This window comes from Borostomias antarcticus (genome assembly GCF_949987555.1).
Source record: "Borostomias antarcticus genome assembly, chromosome: 22".
Lineage (NCBI taxonomy): Eukaryota > Metazoa > Chordata > Actinopteri > Stomiiformes > Stomiidae > Borostomias > Borostomias antarcticus.
The window spans coordinates 9,431,959-9,453,949 of record NC_140255.1 but is presented as its reverse complement, the minus strand read 5'-3'; the positions used below and the strand labels follow the sequence as shown (position 1 = coordinate 9,453,949).

Sequence of the window (21,991 nt, the reverse complement as noted above, 5' to 3'; positions counted from 1 at the left end):
CCGATGTGACCCTCCATCTCAGCCTACTTCTATACTCTTTGTCGCTCCCCTCCCTTCCAGTCTTCCACCACTCCCACCCAGGCTCCACGGCCCCCCATCCCTCTACTCCACCAGTCTCCACGGCCCCCCATCCCTCTACACCACCAGTCTACACGGTCCCTATCCCTCTAACACCAGTCTACACGGTTCCCCAATCTCTACCACCAATCTACACAATCCTCCAACTCTCTACCACCAGTCTACACAATCCCCCATCCCTCTACACCACCAGTCTCCACGGCCCCCCATCCCTCTAACACCAGTCTACACAATCCCTCTATCCCTCTATATCACCAGTCTTCAGAAACCCCATCCCTCTAACACCAGTCTACACAATCTCTATACCCTCTATACCACCAGTCTACACAATCTCTATACCCTCTATACCACCAGTCTACACAAACTATATACCCTCTATACCACCAGTCTACACAATCTCTATACCCTCCATACCACCAGTCTACACAATCTCTATACCCTCTATACCACCAGTCTACACAGTCCCCATCCCTCTACACCACCAGTCTACACAATCTCTATACCCTCTATACCACCAGTCTACACAAACTATATACCCTCTATACCACCAGTCTACACAATCTCTATACCCTCTATACCACCAGTCTACACAAACTCTATACCCTCTATACCACCAGTCTACACAAACTCTATACCCTCTATACCACCAGTCTACACAAACTCTATACCCTCTATACCATCAGTCTACACAGTCCCCATCCCTCTACACCACCAGTCTACACAATCTCTATACCCTCTATACCACCAGTCTACACAAACTCTATACCCTCTATACCACCAGTCTACACAAACTCTATACCCTCTATACCACCAGTCTACACAAACTCTATACCCTCTATACCACCAGTCTACACAATCTCTATACCCTCTATACCACCAGTCTACACAAACTCTATACCCTCTATACCACCAGTCTACACAAACTCTATACCCTCTATACCACCAGTCTACACAAACTATATACCCTCTATACCACCAGTCTACACAATCTCTATACCCTCTACACCACCAGTCTACACAATCCCTCCATCCCTCTATACCACCAGTCTACACAATCCCTCCATCCCTCTATACCACCAGTCTACACAATCCCTCCATCTCTCTATACCACCAGTCTACACAATCCCTCCATCTCTCTACCACCAGTCTACACAATCCCTCCATCCCTCTACACCACCAGTCTACACAATCCCTCCATCCCTCTATACCACCAGTCTACACAATCCCTCCATCCCTCTACACCACCAGTCTACACAATCCCTCCATCTCTCTATACCACCAGTCTACACAATCCCTCCATCCCTCCATTCCTAGCCTCTGCCCTACTGTCCCACCACCCCAGTTCTGGCACTGGGCAACCCACACACACACACACACACACACACACATATATATACACACACACACACACACACACACACACTGGGTACTGTGCAGAGGCTGCTGTTGGTTGAATAGAGTAATTGCTAGCGTAATTAGAAACAGGAAAATGTAATAAGTCGCTCCTCTACTGCTGATATTGAAAAAATAATAACACGCACGCACGCACGTACACACACACGCACACACATGCACGCACACACATGCACGCACGCACACACACACAAAGAGTCTCAGCGATCATGAATATAATCTAAACCGCAACCATTTCCCATATGATGTAGCGTCTGGGCTCTAACTGGAGAGAAGGTGAGGTGGCTGTACTGAACTGTGAGAGGTTAGAACTACAGGATTGCCTTTCTTTCTCTCTATCTCCCTCTTTTCTCTTTCTCTCTCCCTCTTTCTCTCTCTCTCTCTCTCTCACTCTCTCCTCTCTTTCGCTCGCTCTCTTCCTCGCTCTCTTCCTCTCTCTCTTCCTCTCTCTCATTCAGATTCCAATACAAAATGCCCTCCCTCTTTTTCATGTCTACACGGAACAAAAATGGAATCGATGAAACAAGCATACACACAAACACACACACACACACACACAAACACACACACACACACACAGACACACTAGCCTGGAACTGTCCAATCCTGTACCTAGGACTCAAACCGATCAACACAGCCATTGTTTTTCTGCTTGAACACTGTAAAATAAAGTATAAGTTCTTAAGACTTTCTGATTATTTGGCTTGTGAACTATTGGACTGTCGAGGGGAAGGTCCAAAACGCAGAACCACATAACCTGGGTCTGGACACACACACACACACACACACACACGCACATACACACATACACACACACACACACACACACACACACATACACACATACACACACACACACACACACACATACATACACACATACACACATACACACACACACACACATACACACATACACACACATACACACATACACACACACCCCCACTCACACACACAGACTTGTGTCTGTAGCTCTCTCAATGCCCACAGAGCCAGAGGTGGATGCAATATGATGAGATTATAATGGAGTGAAAATATTATTAAGTGACACCTGATACAGTGTCTGTGTGTTTGAGTAGGAGGTGAGGTAGACTAGGTGCTGTACAGGGAAGCAATCAAAACACACACACACACACACACACACACACACATACACACATACACACACACACACGCACACACACACACCACACACACATACATTACACTTTCTCTGTCTTACACACATACAGTACATGGTCTCTCACACACACAATTTCTCTCTCTCTCTCACACACACACACACAACATCTCTCTCTCTTTCTCTCTGTCTCTCTCTCTCTCACACACACACACACACACACACACACACATACATCCTTTCCTCTGGGTACACCACTAAGCACAGTAAGTATTACTGTGCATTAGAGAGGAAGAGGATGTGAGTTTATGAGAAACTTCCAGGACTATGCTATAGGTAAACCTCATAGGTCATTACTGTCTCTCACTCTCCTTTCATTATCTCTCTCCTTCCATTCTCTTGATCTCTTTCTCTCCTCTCATTCTCCCTCTCTCTATCTCTCTCCTTATCTTTCGCTCCCATTCAACCCCCCCCCCCCTCTCTCTCTCTCCCTCCCTCCCTCTCTCTATCATTGGCTCCTGGCCCATCTTCTAAACCCCTCTCCTTGGTCACGTTACGGTCAGACAGTAACATCATACAGTAACGGGGGTCCAGACAGCCTCTCCTCTCCGGGTCTGGGAGTAGCTCTCGTCACATCTATTGGACCCGATCAGGATTTCCTGTGGTGGTTGTAGCCAGGCTCCGGTGAGTATTACCCACTAATACTGCTGTAGTCTGGACACGGTGGAGAGGGACAAGGGAATCACACTGCAATATCTCCTCTCCTCTCCCATCCCTACCCTCTCTTCTCTCCTTGTCTCCTCTCCTATATTCTCCTTTCCTCTCTCCCTCTTCTCTCCTTTCCTCTCCTTACCCTCTCCGCCTATCCTCCACCGTCCCTCCTGCCCCTCCCCGGCCTACCAGTGTCCAGCTCAAGGTGCGCACCTCTACCACAAGCATACGCCCCCCCCCCCCCCCCCCCCACAACAACACACACACACACACACACACACACACTTCCCTCTGCCCTGCACCAGCCCCCAACTATCCTACCAACACTCCAACACTCCCCCCCCCCATCTCTCTCCTCCCACCCTCCCTCTCGCCAGCCCTCTGGCCGGGATGCGGTCTTCAAGAATGCGGTGTCACGTGGCACGACTGATGTCTCTGTCTGCTGCTGGAGGGAGGGAGGGAGAGGGAGAGAGAGAGAGAGAGAAAGAGAGAGGGAGGGAGAGAGAGAGAGAGAGAGAGAGACAGAGAGAGGGAGAGAGAGAGAGAGAGAGAGAGAGAGGGAGGGAGAGAGAGAGACAGAGACAGAGAGAGACAGATTGGTCTGAGTCGGCATACATACCTTTAAAAGAATCAACTCCCTCTTTTCTCCCCCGTCTGCTCTCTCTCTCTCTCTCTCTCTCTCTCTCTCTCTCTCTCTCTCTCTCTGACGCGGCCACGCCTCTCCCGTCCCGTCCTGGATGTAATCAAGACGAATGGGACGTGACGAGAGACCGGATCCAGGGTCTCATCTTCCCTCCGGAGCGGGAGAGGCGCGTCCCTTCCCTCCTGCCCGGCTCCGGGGGCGTGGGGACGGCAGCAGCGCTGGAGCTCATACCAGACGGCCGCCGGCCAGTCAGCCACGCCTTCAAAATGCTTTCCATGTGTCTCTGGCCGGCTGACCTGCAGAAACGCTGCGCTCGCTGTAAAGGATGAAACGACTTGATTAGAACTGTCAGATGTTCAGGTGTGACCTTAATTGCTCCCCTATTGTTTTAGATTGGGCGTGTTCTGCATGTCTCATTGAATTATGTATGATTAGCAACGCCCTCATGATGATGTCTGTGAAGTAAAATATCTCGATTGCTAATATCTGAATTATGCAGATCACATAATCAGGTATCAGAGATTAAGGGATCACACGGTATCCTGCACTGAAGTGACTTGGGTGCCTACCTTCAGCTTTACGTTAGTCAATGGCGCTATCTGCTGGACTCAAAGGCATATAGCACCTCGAAATTATCACCCGATACGGTGCTTGGGAGGACCAGAGCGCCAACGCTGATGTGTTAAACAATTAAATATTGCACCGTACGCTTCAGTCTCAAATGTATCAGACTTTGCGTAATATCCCTACTCTGTGTTTATTGCGTCGCCCAAGTGGTCAATCGTCTTCTTCAGACACATCTGCCCCTGAAGATGCTCTTGTCTTTGGTCTGCAGCAGTCAAGCGTCCTCCTGTTTTATCTGTGATCAGCACATGGCCAGTCCAAACATTTGAGGAGATCCCACACACTCGGGTTATGCAGTACATAGGGGGTTCCACATTGACTGAGACCCGGGCAGTGACGCACGCGCAGGGAACTGCCCTGCCCGTCCTGCTACAATGCGTGAATGGAATTCACCATAACTCTGCCTAACGATGACGGCCCGGCTGGGCTGTTCAAACGACTTTTATGTTCGTGTTGTGGAGGTCGGTGTCAAATTGGCTCTTGAGCAATGCCGGTTAGCTGCCTCTTGGGGTTACCAAGGAAAAAGCAATGGGGATGTGTTAGAACGCTCCTTACATTGTGTAATGAGGGACACTTTTGACGTTCGTTATTAAATGCAAGCAATAGGTATCTCGTGCTATTTGTGGTGATTGTACGGGCCTAATAGACATTGTATCTGCCCACTGATAACTATGAGCCCGCGTGCGCGATGACAAGGGCGTGTGTGTGTGTGTGTGTGTGTATGCGTGTGCGTGTGTGTGTGTGTGTGTGTGTGTGTGTGTGTGTGCGTGTGTGTGTGTGTGTGTGTGTGTGTGTGTGTGTGTGTGTGTGTGTGTGAGTAATCGCTTCTAAATGAGAGGGATCATCATTCCTTTGAAGGCCGCATTCATTTAATTAACATATTATAAGCGAAAGCGTCATTGATCAGTGGAATGATCTTAGGAATTTGATCCCTATTCTTCGGCTGATTGATGGTTAATCCGCGAATCGTTTGACAAACTAATAAACACATCATACGGTGGTGGCGACACCTACGCTCTCTTAACCGTCCAGTCTCTGCGTCATTCTCCAAACAAGGCCCTAACGGAGAGTCCCCTCCCGGTGCCATGGACACCAGGACCAGCGCTGCTTTTTGTGGATATAACAACAAGAAGTAAACCCGAGTTTTCGTTTGCGTCATAGGTGTGCTTATTCGTTTGCTCTGTTTCTGTGGAGGCCAACTGGATTCATACTGATAACGGATAAACGGACTGAAGGAACCCACGAGGACAAACTCAGCAAAACATCAGTCTTGTAGTTTCTAATGCATGGACGTCATCCGCGCGGTGCTTTAGCGACCAAACGTGATCTGCTCTGTGCCATGCGTAAAAGACGAACCTTTTTTGTTTGTGCGTTGTGACAATAACATTCTGGGTCAGACAAACGGGGCAGATGACCCAGTAATTTGTATCAACTTTCTTGGGATAGGGCAATCACTCTTTTCGATAGGCTAGTCTACATTTTGACCTTTCTCATCCAAACTGTCTGTCATTGAATCTCCAAACCCATTAGGCTATGCATGATTAGTATTTAATGATCCAATAATTCGCGACCAATCAGCTGTCAGCCTGTTGCTAGCTGAATACAGGGGCTTCCTCTAATCACTGACCCCTCACGGACCGAGCTCAGTAGACAATCGCTAGTATGACAGTGCAGGGTCTCCACGTCTGGCTCATTCTCGCACTACAGTTTAGCTTCGTCTCCCTCTTCAGTATCGCCCATGACGGCATATCCAAAGAAGCTACTCGGAGGGACGTTCCTCGTTCGATTGTAGCCAAGTCAATGAAGAAGCTGGAAGATTTCTTCCACCTCAAGGATTTGCCTCAGAGTTCGTCTTCGGCGCACAAAAAGGCGCCCCAGTTCATGCTGGACTTGTACAACGCCGTGGCGGACTCCGACGGGACACCCCGGAACCAGGAGGCCCTGGAGGGCAACGTTGTGAGGAGCTTCGAGGATAAAGGTGCGTCGCCTAGAACCAGTACCCAACGCGCGCAATTACGCACAGCTACATTGAATACGTTCTCCTGCGCCTGAAATCATTTAAATGTATTATAATAACCATGATGTATCATATTTTCTCGAAGGACATACAGGTGAGAGGTTTCACTTCTACAACCTCGCCTCGTTCTCCAGAGAGGAGAGGATGATCAAGGCGGAGTTCCGCTGGTTCAGACAGAAACAGCGTCTGTTCCTGGGGAAGTCCTATGGACCTCACTTCTACAAAGTAAGCTAGAATGATACATCGTTTTATCCACCTCACAACTAAACGTGTATTATTTTGTTATTTAAGCTATAAAGGTTAAAGACAAACGCGTATTTTGTGCGCAGGTGGATCTGTACGAAGTACTGGACAGCAGAGTTAAGCCTTGGAGAGGAAACCTTATCACGTCCCGACTGGTACCGATGTACACTCAAGGGTGGGAGATCTTCAATGTCACGCAAATGGTAGGCCTATATCTTTCCTCGTTGCATATAACAACAAATAATGTCCGCTTCATCATACCGCCGCATAACAATAGCCTGTTCATATTGACAGTATATGTCTCATTGACATAAGTTTGTGTTCGCCCATGACAGGTGTCCAAATGGATCCGCAACAGCGAGGAGAATAACGGTATCCTGGTCGTTCCTACGCTACCATCAGGGAACTGGGTAGAGTCCGTTGTGTCTTCCCCTTTGGAACGTGGACAGGCCGCCGATAAGGACGCTTACCTCGTGATATTCTCAGACGATGGGAGAACAGTCTCCAACACGAATAGATCACTGAACCAAGGTAAGCATTGTATTCTGGCTTATATGCATTTATTCCTAATGACAGGTTATACATTATCACGTATGTTCGACCTAACCCTCAACGGATGTGTTCTCTCGTGCACGCGCTGGTTGCAGGACATGCCAACCGCGCCACGGAGCCTGGAGACAACCGGGGCAGGCGGAGGCGCGCTGCCCCCACTTTCCTCCGCAGCCGTCCCTTGACGTGCCAGAGGGTCCCTCTCTTCGTCGACTTCGAGGAGATCGGCTGGGGGGGCTGGATCATATCCCCGCGTGGATACAACGCGTATCACTGCAAGGGTACCTGTCCGTTCCCGCTTGGGGAAAGTCTTCGCGCCACCAACCACGCGACGGTGCAGTCCATCATGCATGCGCTAAAGCTCTCCAGCGACGTGGATACCCCGTGCTGCGTGCCAGACAAACTCCAGTCCATCAGCTTGCTCTATTTCGACGACGAGGAAAACGTGGTCTTGAAACAGTATGACGATATGGTGGCGATTAGCTGTGGCTGTCATTGACTGTGCAGGGCTATGATCACACAGCTTGCCCTAATCGATTGCGATTGGCCCTAAATTGAATTGAAGTCAAATTTACTGTTGTCTACTATGTATGAATACCCATAACGAATGAGATGTACAAATGTATATTGCACTATTTTGAGAAATAATAAATGCATTTTCTGCAACTGAAATCTGTCATTGTAGGCTATTTGAAGACGGTATTAAATAAGTTAAATGTTAGTAAACCACTGAGAGGTCGTGCACATGGGGGGGTATCATTCCAATGCGTGGCGCTGGCCATGGTGCTGATTCTCGTGATCAGGCAATGTTACATTACAATAGCCTATATAGGCTACATGGCTTGTCACTCCTCCCAAAAAGCACTTTTTAGGTATAAGGAATTGAAAACCTTTACAATTGTGACTGGCTTTCCGTGAGATTATCAATGATATACTCAAGTTGTGTTCAACCTCAACGTGTATTGTAATGGTTGTGTGTGGATCACGCGTCAGGTCTCTCTTGTCATGGTATGAGCTATATGCACAACTCCAGTTCTTCCTGAAATTAGACATGCTTCTTTATTTCCTGTCCTACACTATTGGATGAACTGATTTCAGATGTGCCTGATCATTGTGCTGCAGTCAGGCACACCTGATTAATCACTTCATCCAATAGTGTAGGACAGGAAATAGAGAAGCATGTCTAATTTCAGGAAGTACTGGAGTTGTGCATATATAAAGTAGCTCATTGTACGTCCTTCACACAATTCTGCTCACTCCATAGGCTGCAGTATTTGGATTCAGGGTTGAATGAACATTAACGTACACTAAATGGTGTCAGACACCTGCTAATGTGTAATGTACTCTCCTAGCTACTATGTTCCCTGCTATGTGCAATATGGCTTCTATGTAGAAAGAAAAGCTCACTATCTAACACGTCTTTTCTCTTCACCAGTGTAGCCCGTAGGCCAGTCCTCATTAAACATAACTCTTTATTGGAATGCTTCACAGACAAAATATAGCCCTGCTAATTCAAATGCAAAATACAACCAAATTGCAAAACATGTCCATATCCCCTGCATGTTATAATACATATAAAGTATTGCAACTTGAACCAATGTCATTTCAAACTCATATATAATGTAGCCAATAGCATCAAACAAAACATGTCTGGTCAATTCACCATATTCAGTTGCATGAACCCAACATTTCACACGCAAAATAGTAAATATACTTTACTCAGTCCGCTTGGCATTCTAATCAAGACTTACTGAAACGTAGATCGAAACAATGCTTTATACAAGTATCATGTTTTAATTGTTTTATTGATCAATTAAGATGATCGATATCATTTAATTGTGATTGTAAGCTCAAACATTTGTGGAAAATGAAAACTCAAAAAAGAAAATAAAAACTATACACATCAATAAAAATACAACAAAAATAACCGCTGAAAAAGACTGAAAACCACTTCAGTTAAATATACTGTATTAAACTCCTTTCAAGTTTTACAATCAAACTGACTTTCTTTGTATACAGTACATGTAAAATACATTATGTACATGAAACATCCATCCTGTCTTTACGTTGTTATAGTTTATCTCACCAAATTGTACAAATTGCACATATACATATCATACACAAATCCCTGAAATCAGATGCTCACTAAACACTTGACTTAAGTCAATCTCTTATACATTCAGGCTTTCTCTTTCTCAAGTTATCTCTCTCTTCAGTTATGTTCTGCCAATTGTTAAACAAGAGTTGCAAGTCTATGATCAGAATGCCTTTGCCTAATTCTCATTTGACCCAATAGTAGAAAAAACTCCATACTGACCCAAGATCAGTGCTAAAGGCCACTTCAACCTAATCTGCTGGCAGCTCCAATCAGCTTCACATCAGCTGACGCAGTCCAGTGATTCAGTACCAGCACATAGCCTACAGTACAGTACATGGTAGCTCCCCAGTGGCTGAGAGATGCAGATTCCCTTAGGTGTGGAACCATAAGACCTCCAGCAACCCCTATCAGCTCATGCAGTCCAGTTCCTCGGTGCCCAAGAACTCTCCCAGCATATGGTCTTGTGCTCCGTACACAGGCTCCAGGTAGGGGTGTCCCTCCTCGCTGTGTTGTCCCTGCCTGGCCCTGGCCAGACGCTCCTCAAACCCCTCCTGCTCCTGCTGGGAGGCCTGGACCATGGACTTCTGGGCCGGCATGGACGACACCGGCACCGGCACAAAGCCGTGGTAGAGCACAAGCGGGGTGTTCAGAACCTCCATGGTGGAGGCCTGGGGGACAGCGCCCTCCGGAGGCTGCACTGGCAACTGCACGTAGTTGCCCGTCTCTGGGTCGAAGAAGGTCTTGGTCTGGATCTGGATGGGCATGTCCACAACAAAGTATTGGCCTGAGTCGGGGTCCTGGAGGAGCTTGCGCTGGGTCATGGGGAAGGACTGTGTAATTATGGCGTGTTCGATGCTGGACTGGCGAGAGAGCTGGCCGGTATAGCTGGACTGGCGAGAAAGGTTGTTGGGGTGGTGCGAGGGCAGATCGGCTGCCTCAGCGGGATGTGTGTCGATACTATGGCTCCTCTGGTGTGGCCTGTCCCTGCCAGGTCTGTCTCTGGCCCTGCCTCTCTGGGGCTCCTCCATGATGGAACCTATTTGCTGACTCCTGTGATCCGTTCGGTCGCTGACCGGTTTCTCATAACCTCTGAGTCGATATTCAGCCCTATCAACAATGTACCTGTCATTGCTCTGGGACCTGTGAGGGTGTTGTTTGTTGTGGTCCACGGTGGAGTGGGCTTTGTACACCGGTACGTCACTGATGACCTTGTCACTACTGTGGTACCTCTGCTCCGGCTTCTCACGGCTACGTTTCTCACTACTGTGACCGTGGCATTCTAAAGACGAACCATGGTGAACTTTCTCTGCCGGCTCTCTGTTCTGCCTGCCCTGCTCTGCCCTTTCATGGTGGTGTCTCTCGCTGCCATGGCTGCTATGCTCTGCTCTGTCTTTGTGATGTTTGTCGCCACTATGCCTGTGATGCTCTGTTCCATCACGATGGTTCTTGTCCCCGCTGCAATGCTTCTCACCACCACTACTGCCTCCATCGCTGGCACTCTTCTGCTCTGTCTTCTCAGTTTTGTGTTTATCATTCCTGTGTTTGCTACTGCTACGACTTGACTTATTTTTAGCAGGTTTACTTTTAGCCTCCTCCTTCTGGATCCTCCTAGTGGTCAGCTTCATAGCGCGGAGGAGGGCCTTCTCAGATTTGGGCGGGACCACAGGTGGCTTGTTGGGGACTTGTGGGTCATTGCCGCTGCAGACAGAGCCGGACCTCTCACTGGGAGCCTTGGAGCCCCTCTCCTCCATATCTTCCGTGGCTGCAGTGCTGGAGAGGGTCTCTGTGTCGGCCATGTCCGCTGTGCTCTCCACCGCCTCAGATGACCGACTCACCCCTGAATGTCTGTCGTCCTCCTGGGACACTGTGAGGAACGTTCCATACTGGCTTGCCTTGAAGTTGTCGGTTGCCAGGTTTGAGGGAGACAAGGGTGAATGTGTGGTGTGGTGGATCTGCTCTAATGTTTCTTTAGGTTTCTTGGAGAGTTTCTCTGGTGTTGTGGCGGTATTGCTGAATAGATGGATTTCAACACTTTCCTTCAGATGTTTGAGAGTGTCCTCCTCACCTCTCTCAGAACACTTCCGACTCTCTCTCAATAACAGAAGCTTGCCCACAGGGTCAAAACTGGGATGGTGTAACACTGGCTTTTTGTTGCTGAATGTGTTGTCCTTCACTTTGAACAAAGATGGTTTCTCAATGGTTGGTGAACTGACATTGCTGCTGGATGGGGACTGGACATTGGGTGTTTGATGGTTGGTTGGTGATGCAACATTGCTGCCAGATGGTGACTGAACATTTGTTGTTTGGTTTTTAGTTGGGGAACAGACATTGCTGCCCGATGGTGACTGAACATTTGGTGTTGGGTTGTTGATGGGAGAACAAACATTGCTGCCAGACGGTGACTGAACATTTGGTGTTTGGTTGTTGGCTGGAGAACAGACATTGCTGCCAGACGGTGACTGAACATTTGGTGTTTGGTTGTTGGCTGGAGAACAGACATTGCTGCCAGATGGTGACTGAACATTTGGTGTTTGGTTGTTGGTGGGAGAACAGACATTGCTGATCGATGGTGACTGAACATTTGATGTTTGATGGTCGGTTGGTGATGCAACATTGCTGCCAGACGGTGACTGAACATTTGGTGTTGGGTTGTTGATGGGAGAACAAACATTGCTGCCAGACGGTGACTGAACATTTGGTGTTTGGTTGTTGGCTGGAGAATAGACATTGCTGCCGGATGATGCCTGAGGATTTGTTGTTTGGTTGGTGGGAGAACAAACATTGCTGCCAAATGGTGACTGAACATTTGGTGTTTGGTTGTTGGTTGGAGAACAGTCATTGCTGCCGGATGATGCCTGAGGATTTGCTGTTTGGTTGTTGGTAGGTGAACAGACATTGCTGTCAGACAGTGCCTGCACTGTTGATGTTTGGTTGTCATTTTTCTTCACAACATGGGACCATAAACATCTTTTGTTGACCTTTCTGCCCCCTCTCGGTTTGCTGTCCTCCGGAGAAGGCATCTTTCTCTCTCCCCCCCGAGTGGGAGACATTGTCGTGCTATCCTCCACCCCCGGTTCACTCTCATGGTCGCTTATGGAATAATACTCCACCGCGGCCTTCTCCAGATCTTCTCCGACATTCCCTGAAACATTCTCGATGTCCTCATTCACCTCGCCTATCAGGTTCTCCAGGGAGTGGTAGATGGTGGAGTCCGTGTTTCTGTGCAGAGTGCTCTCCACAGAGAAGTAGGAAGACTTTGAGGACAGGCTGCTATGATCCGGTGGGCTCTGGTTGAAAGCACTGCCAATTAAGAGTAATGGGGAAACTGTCTCCCGATGTAGGTCAATATCATGAACAGCTTCATCTTTAATAGCTGCGATGTCCTCACTAATTATATTCGGTTTATCAGGCTCTTCAGTAGTTTGATTCTGTGCTGCTCTCTGTGTATTTGCAGGTGTTTTATCCCTAGGGGTGGCCCTCTCTTCGTTCAACAATTCTACAATATTTGAGGGTTTTTCATCTGGCCGTAAAGGGGCCTTCCGCTTAATTTTGGGCTGTTCCTGGGGCGTAGTACTTTGATGTTCAGCCTTGGACTGTTCTGTGACTGACTGTACATCTGTTTTAGCATTGGCCGTGATCTCTTGGATTTTACTATTCATATTTTTAATTGAACAAATTGTATTTTGTGCAGTATCTTTCTCCATTGCCACTATGACCTTGCTATCTTGGCCTCTAGTCTGTCTTCTCTCATCAATAGACTGAAGCTCCTCATTCTCCTTCATGTTGTCCTGCAAAAAGTCCTCTTGTCCACTTTCAATCTCTTTCTCAGAGTTCCCCTCTTTTTTACCCATCCCCTTCTTGATCCTTGGTGGAACAAGTGGTACCTCCGACTTACTTTCTCTCCTTTCTCTTGACTTATTCTCTTTTGTTTCCACAGAAGTCTGCCGTGATACATTCATCAAGCAAACATTATCTCCATCCTCAATCATCATTTTGACATTATCTTTCTCACTCAGCCTCCATTCGTTTTCACCTCTGATATTATTGACAGACTGGCCTTGTTCCTCCTTGTTGGAGTTGGATCTGTTTGTTGACTTTTTATTGAGTTCTGTGTTGACCCGGTCCACCCCAGGGATGTTGGCTCTGGCTCCTGGCTTGAGGCTGTCATCATGTTTAGTCTCAGCCTGGGAGAGAATCTGTTGCATATGGTTATGATCTCTCAGATCTCCCAGCCTCTCTCTCACCTCCTCTCTCAGCGCAGATGGACCAATGGCATTTTGTTTGTCCTCCACAGCTCGGAGAGCATCCTGCCTGGCTTGTTTACGCTCCTGCATTCTGACTGTGTAGTTATCATACAGAGGCTGTTCCATAGACACCCAGATCCTCTCCTGCTCTTCTTGATTTGACCCTTTGTTCTTCAGTCTCTCTGCTCGCTCCGATATGATCTCCTCCAGCGCCATCTTCGCCTTGTCATAGTTATCATTAATCAGCGATTTGTTGACTACGGCATTGCTGTCGATCTTTGCTAATGCCTCATGTTTGTTTTGCTCCTGTTCTTTCTTGGCGAACACTTCTCTTTTCACGGCCATGTTGCCTCTCATCGACAACATTCCCCGTTTGATATTCCTGAGTTCTCTGGAAATCAAATCATTTTTCACCTTGGTTTCCTCGTCTACGTTTTTGCCTGCAATCTTATTTTCCATGGACTCATTGTCTTTGAGGAGACGATCCTCCAATCTAGCCCTCTCCAGCTCTTTCAATGCATGTAAGTCACTGATTATATGTTCACTATCTTTCATTTCTCTAGGTGGTGTCACCTGTGGACATTTAGTTAATTTATTTAAGTCAGTCTCTTCCTTTCCATGTTCATAATCTTCCTGGTCTTCCTCTTCCTCACCATTCTCCGTTATCGCATATCTCTGGCTTTTAATGTAGTTGTTTTGTCTCGATGAGAATATATGTTTAAATCTGCCTTGCTTTTTAACTGTCTCATTTTCTTTTGATATGTCTCTCCCTGTATCACCATTGGTGAGTCTGTCCTGGGTGTGGCATTTCTCAGGGGGTTTAGTGTTGGTTCTCTTCGCTACTGGAGGGGGTTCATGTCTAGTATTTCTTGTCTTAGTCATAGCTAATACTTCTAATTCAGTTCTATTATTTTGTTCTGGAGATACCACATCCCTATTATTTCTGACAAACTCTTTGATAGTTACAGCCTGTTCATCAATAGCTTTCACCTGCAACTCTACAACATCTTTTCCTGGCTTCTTGGTGCTGTCTGATAGAGTTGAAGAAAGCGCTTTGTTTTTAGCTGCACTTATAGCCTCCTTGGCAGCTCTGATAATGTCCATTGTTGTCTTATCTCTGTTGTCTTTAACCTCCTTTATCTCTATAAAGTCCTTTATTGGCCTTGTAGTGTTGTCTGGTACATTGGAAGATAGACCTTTGTTTTGTATTGTTGGAGAGTCTTTGTTGACAACAGAGAGGGTATCCTTGTTCAAGGTTTTCATCTCAGTCTCGGGACTTGCTTTCTTATACAAGTTCAAGGACGGGTAGCTCTGTTTGTTGACTAGCGGACTTTTGTTCATCTTAGAATTTATGAAGGGGGAGCCAATGTAGAGGCCATTCTCCTGTGCATCATTTAGACTCCTACTACCCATGGTGTCTTTTTTGGTTTGTAATAGGTTTGATATCAAGTAATCATCTGATATGGGCCTGTCAGGTTCCAGGTATTTCTTTAGTCCAACAGTCTGGGCATTGGCTGACTCTGAGACAGGACTACAGATAGTCTGGCCATCCTTAAGAATGGCAGGTGTGCTGAAACCTGAGGCTGGGCTGTGGAGAGTCAGATTCAACATGGGAGACTGCCTGCTGCGATCTGTTATTTCTGTGGTTTTGAACTTGGGTGGGCTGTATCTGCTCTTGACCCTCTTTCTGTTGTCCTTGAGGTTGAAGAGCAGACTGGAGGCGATGGACTTGTAGCTCTCTCGTTTGACCGGGGGTTCAGGAGTCATCTTGGCCTCAGAATCGGGCCTGAGGGGAAGGTCCAGGGCTGAGGGAGAGAACACTGTCTGCAGGATCTCAGAGGTCTCTGTGGGCTGTCTTGATGGGATGACTGGGGTCATGAGCTGGGAGATGTTGAAGGGCGTGGAGGCCAAAGAACCCGGCTCCTCCACTGCCTTCACCTCCACTGATCTCACCTCCTTCTTACCCGGCAACTGGCTAACGTCATTGGAGCTGTCATGTGGAGGGGAGAGTATGCCAGGCTGTTTATCTGGGACGGCACTTTTGGCTCTTGCTCTGTTTCGCCTCCAGGGGGCGCCAGTCTCACCTCCTTCCGAGGAGCACCTGTTGTCAGGGGGGATGGCAGAGGAGGGCTTTGGCAGGACTTTGGGTGGGACACGAGGAGGAGGAGGAGGTGGGGGCAGAGGTTGAGTGGGTTGAACTGATGGAGCTTTCTGGCACAATTCTGTGTCCTTTGTCTGCAGAACCTCTATTCTGTGTGCCTCTGTCAGTTCTTTGTAAAGAGGCGAGTCATACCATTTCGGGAGATTGTCCGAGGGGAGAATGGAGGTAACGATGCCCTCCTGGCCAAACGGGCACTTGTTCAAGTCCCTCCACGACTGAAAGGGGCTGAACTCGCTGTGGAGAAAAAAGTTTTTGATGTTGAGCTTCCTCAACTTGCTGCTGCTGCTGGATTTGCCATTTTTACACTTAGCGGACTTCCCTGACATTTGGGATCCTTCCTTGCCAGAATTCTTGGTTGTCCCATCCCTAGAGTTTTTAGTATCATTAGAATGTTTGTCTGCGAGGGTACCATGGTAATCTGAGGAGAACTCTGAGAGCTCCTGTTGGATGCTAAGGAGGGCGGACTTATCCCAGGAATAGCCGTTCTTCTTCAGCGCGCCCTCACCGCTATCCTCTGTGACACTGAAGGCCTTGAGGAGTGATGACACTGTAGAAGACATCTCCTTCTTCTGCCTCCACAGCTGAGGGTCACCGGCTCCATTGGTCTGTTGTTGTTTTTTACAGGAACCCTCTTTATGAGTCTTTTTCATTGGCTCCTCCACCAGAGGCTTGTGGCAGCTGAAGGGAGAGTAACCGTAGCAGAGCTCATCGTTGTAGACGGCCTCGTCTCCAACGCAAAGGCTGCGGAAGGCGCGGTCGGTCAGGCTGCTGACCTCGCGGTCCGTCTCGTCCATGATCATCTCGGTGAATCCGTTGGGGAAGCGGTGGTGTAGCATGCTGCCCCCCCCTCCCCCCCCCCGGTGGCCCAGGTGACGCTTCTCCACACAGCTCATGGTGGCAACGATGGCGGTGAAGGTGAGCAGTCGTCACACCACCTCGGGTGAACAGGTGACACACCGCCGAGGTTGTGTGATGCTTTTGTCTAGACGGTCCCCTGTCCAGTCAGCTTGCCATCTGGAGAGGGATGTGACGTCCTGGTGGAAAGGCAGAGAGAAACCATGTTAGAATTACTTTTCTAACTTTCTAATCTCTAAAAAGAGAATATTATGACAGAAAAGATTGCATTACTAGATAGATGCATGTAGTTGAATATGGGAGATAAACATAAGAGGAACATACATCAATATGATTTAAAAAGATTATATGTTGAACATGTATTGAAGCAGGTATAGAATTTGCTCTAGATACAGGAGTTAATATTTCATTATGTGTATTACAGTATCCCATTATCAGCTAGGGATTTTGGTATTTCATTGGTGTGATTCTTAGCATAACACACAATCTTTCAACATATAGCAACATACAAGGCTAAGCAGAATAGCTCCTTGCATGTCTTTGAACTCCATAGATCTAGCATTGACCTTTGCGTACATGACATGCTGAACCAAAGCACATTGCTATGTCCACCACAGATAAACACCCCATACTGTGGGTAAGTTATTTTAGGGACCAGACGATCTGGCTCTCGCTGCCCTCTCCTAAATATCAGGCATGATCATGGCCATGAGGAGCAAGAAAATCGGCCCTGGTGCCCATCATAAATACTGGCTCTTCATAGAAGTCTTTATAGCAAAAATATGTCATTGCAGCCCCTATGACCTGCAGTGCTGCAAGACCAGGTTAGTCTATTATACACGCTTAATATTGTACTGTGTGGTTGTGTTTGTGTGTGTGTGGACTGCTAAGCCACATGTGGTCACCTTCAACAGACATGACGACCTCTCTTACACCTTTGATTCACAAGTCAAGCTTGTGTAAGGATTACATGGCACAGCTCTTAAAAATGTTATGATACTAACTGATTAGCCTTTGTAATATGTTATGATTGATGTATTACTATTGTATTGTATCATATTGTATATTGCCACTGTATTTTGACGTTTCTGAATCTTGATGTATGCTTCTAGTTTTGTATTCTAATTTCTAGGGAACATCTTCCCAGGGACTACAGGTGGACCTGGCTAGTTTACATTTGCTATCTGCATTGCTCTGTAATCCTATAGTGATTGTTCATTAACTTGCGGTGTCCCTCAGCAAATAAATAAATCAAATCAAATCAAAATTTTCTGTGGCTAGGTTTAAACTGAGCTCTGAGAATGTAAACCAGTATATCATTCACAGTTCATTGTAGCAGCAGCAGCAGCTGCCTAGCTTAGTTTAGCTATCTGGGTGAGGGCCTAGAATAGCCCATTAACCCAGATATACTGACCTGAGAGATTTACCACTGGCATATCAGTCAACTCTTAACTGATCCAAGAAAACCAGGACACTCCTTAAAAGTACAGCTGATAGAGACAAATATAAACAAACATGCACAGGCCCTACTTTACAGTATATGTACAGTACATGTACTAAGGTTGGGAATATAATGCATAATTACGAAGGTTTGACCCTAAAGTGCTTTGATACTGTACATGTTGTTTTTGTTGATTTTTCATCGCTGTAACTTCATCCGAGTCAAGTGAATCTCCACAAGCATGTTGTGCGTTCTTGTAAATATTTTCCCCTTGACAGAAAACACTGTACGGTAGGTATCCAGTAAAAACTGATGATTCCAGGTTGGAGAATGCATGAGTTTGGCTGCCGGGCAGTTATTTTCCAGAGCCATATAATCTGATCCCAGAGATGTACCAGGGTGCTTTCCCAGCATCTGCTGCTCTACTTATACCAAGAGAGGAACTACAGTAGATGAAGGTAGTTCATCTATCGCCCCCCATAACCCCATACAGTAGAGCAGCAGACAGTCAGGTACTCACACACACTGTGGATCAGTGGTACTGCCGTACAGTGCAAACATTGTCCTGATGGTTCTGAGGGGCCTTCAAGTTGATAAACATGTTGATGTGTCCACAAGGACAACTATAAAATAGGTTTATGGTTTGTAAAGGGATGGAGACATTGGTTAAGGCAAGTTCACCCCATGTTTACCGATGTAAACACTGTTGAATGTCTTTTCCCCAAATCTCAGAATGTGTAGGCCTACCGGAAAAACAAGTAGGTTCTCCATATAACGTTATACGCCCCCTTGTGTCTCCATGAGAAGTACAAAAGACAATGACCAGGTCCAGAAGTCCTAATGCTTGCTTACCTTTGATGTTGAATTCCATTGGGTCAAGGGGTCAAATCAAGTCAGTAGAGAGGTCATGAGAAAAATCCTTTAAGATACGATAAATCCACAACACCTGCTGAAAAGAAACAAGTGGTTATCAGTAACCTTTACTGACAAGACTCGTTTTTTTGACGCCATAAAACAAACACAGATGATCACAGAACTCACTCAAGTCCTCAGATCCCTGTTCAGACGCTATGGGTGAATGGACCCCTCTGGTGAGCACGGAGAACTTGGCTACCGAAATAGCCTCAGAGGCTGGCGTGGCCAAACTAAGCTGTAACACGGGAAGCAGCTAGCTAGCCTGCATGTTGGAAAAAGCTCTGGGTGTCAAGTGGCAACAGGCAGGCAGGCAGATGAGATGGTAACGGTCAATGGCTATTTTGGTCACCAGTAGAGCATTGGGTCGGAGCTTTCTCTACCCTTAAGTGCCTATGAGAGACCACAGGGGCTGCGCATGTGAAGGGAGGACAAGTGGACACTTTGCTGGAGCCATTCTTGACACACATAGGGCACTGGACCGAGGGGTGGGTTTTGTTAGCTATTGGCTAACTTTTAGCCTGTGACTAACCATACCAACAAGGTGTCAGATATAGTATATTACATCATATGGGCAGCACAAGTGTCACACACAGCCTCTAAAGACCAAAACGAGGGGCAACAGTGATGACCCACGAGGGGTTAGGTCTGGTTTTAACTCTGCTTATCTAGGCTTTGTTTACTAAGCCAGCTGGGCTGCTGGGCTAGGCTAGGCTGAGCTTGGTTGTGCTGGGCTATTCTGGGCTGGGCTGGCTGGACTGGACCGAACTGGACTGGACTGGACTGGACTGGACTGGACTAGACTGGACTGGACTGGACTGGACTGGACTGGACTGGGCTGGGCTGGCCTAGGCTGTGCTGTGCTGTGCTGTGCTGTGCTGTGCTGTGCTGTGCTGTGCTGGGCTGGGCTGTGCTGGGCTGGGCTGGGCTGGGCTGGGCTTGGCTGAGATGAGGCAAGGCTAGGCTGAGCTGGGCTGCGGCCTGGTGGGTGGTCTGACTTTGTGACCAAAGCAGCTATCGTTGCTGTGAATATTTGTGAGATGTAGCATGTTGACACCACTATACATAATCATATAAATAAATCATTAAATTGACATTAAATTAATCACATTTTATTCACCACTCACACTCCTGCATTCCCCCTTTTGTACTCTCTCTAACTCACAAAAGTTTTCCATGTGGTATTCCATGCCGTTGCGCTTCCACCACACGATGCCCTTTTTCTCCTCCATACTGTATTGCAGTAAACACAGTCCAGCTATATTTTAGAGCCACTCTATTTTGGGACCCTTGTATTTCATACAGTAACGGCCTGCCTCTTGTCCTGACACACCTTTTCTATCCAGGCCAGTCAGTCAGATGTCAGAGTCACACCTGTTGCAGCCTCATTCCTACAGGCCTCAGACATGGCAGCGCTCGGACAGACAGATACACTGTACAGACACAGCTAGCTCAGAGGCTAGAGACACAAGGGGAGAGAGGTGGGCTTTGACGGAGATGATCTCACAGGTTAAAAGAGGGTTGTGTCAGATTAGTGGTTTTATAAGCAAGATACACACTGCAAACTAGTTTCACGGTGTATTGAAGACCAAGTGCATTCAAGTAATCCAATCTGTATGGATTCAAAGAGTGCCCCTCGTGGTCTCTCTCTGAGTGGGAAAGGCCCTACATTGTTTTGGGGAGATTCGCTTTCTTGCGCTGTCAGCACCATAGTGACATCTAAGACGAGGAGCTGTGCAATCTGAGTGCTTTTACAATCCAGTCACTCACCCTCTCTCTACTCTCTCTCCCTGCCCCCCTCTATCTGTGCCTCCATGACCTTACCCATCCCCCCCCAAACACACACACACACACACACACACGCCTCTCTCCGCTTAGCAGCCCAGCCTCCAACCTCAGACCCAGACTGGTCTCTCATGTCAGCTCCTCTCAGCTCCTCTCAGACCCTCTCTGGGTTCCTGCCAGCCAGCCAACGCTATAATTGGAGATCAGAGCATAGGAAGCTTTGCCCTGGAGGGTATCAGACCGGCCAAGCCGGGCAGGCAGGGAGGCAAGGAGGAAGGCTGGGCTGATGTGATGGACACCCACACATGGGCCTAGGCTTGGCAGCGGAGGGGTTCTGGCTGGCTGGCCGGTGGGTGGTAGTCCTACCTCTGGGACCAAGCGGGCCGGCAGGCATGGGCATGGCTGACTAACGGTCCTAGCAGTCCAATTAAAGCAGGTTCCGCGGGGCCGCAGAATGTGGGGGAGATATGCCGTTGGAAGAATGTCCCTGAGGACTGGCGGACTGGCTGGTTAGCCTGCCCTGTTACTATGGTCAAGCGGTGTGACCTGTGACCTGGAGGTGTGGTTCAAACCCAGGGTCTATGGTGCAATTCCAGATTAACTTAACCTGCCAAGCCTAGGCCTCTCAAGCCATCATCAGTTGTGATTATTGATCCTCTAACCTAGCCTGGCTTCACCAGACCCAATTCGCAAAAATGCGAAGGGTCTGGAGCTGCTGAGTTTATTTTAGATTTCCAAGGGTTGTTATCAACAGTCGCAGACCACAATGCCTCTGGACACATTGGATAGACCTATAACCAATCAGAGCAACGAAACGTGGGTTAGTCGTCGTATCATCATATCAATCAATCAATCAAAGCTTTATTTATATAGCGCATTTCATACCCAGAGGCAACACAATGCGCTTTACAGAGAAGAGAACAAGGGAGGTGGGCAGACATCCCACCCCTACATATTCCAGAGGGAAGCGAAAAAACAGTAATCACCCGGGGGCCAGATAAGTGAGCTGTAAAAATTCTTCCCTGACCCCTCTCAACGACGCGATCGAGCAAGCTCCTGGAGTATGTTTGTCTACCGGCTAAGAACATTTATAG

The 21,991-nt window shown here is 47.6% G+C and overlaps 1 protein-coding gene across 1 annotated transcript; it reads left to right on the top strand.

The window, feature by feature from the left end:
• Nucleotides 1–6,254: 6,254 nt before the first annotated feature.
• On the top strand, nt 6,255–7,900 carry LOC311323745 (bone morphogenetic protein 2; the record flags this gene model as incomplete). The annotated part of the gene is made up of 5 exons (XM_084456043.1): nt 6,255–6,570; nt 6,695–6,834; nt 6,939–7,055; nt 7,188–7,383; nt 7,500–7,900. The coding sequence occupies 5 exons, from the start codon at nt 6,255–6,257 to the stop codon at nt 7,898–7,900; spliced, it is 1,170 nt and encodes a 389-aa protein (XP_084312169.1).
• Nucleotides 7,901–21,991: the final 14,091 nt, after the last annotated feature.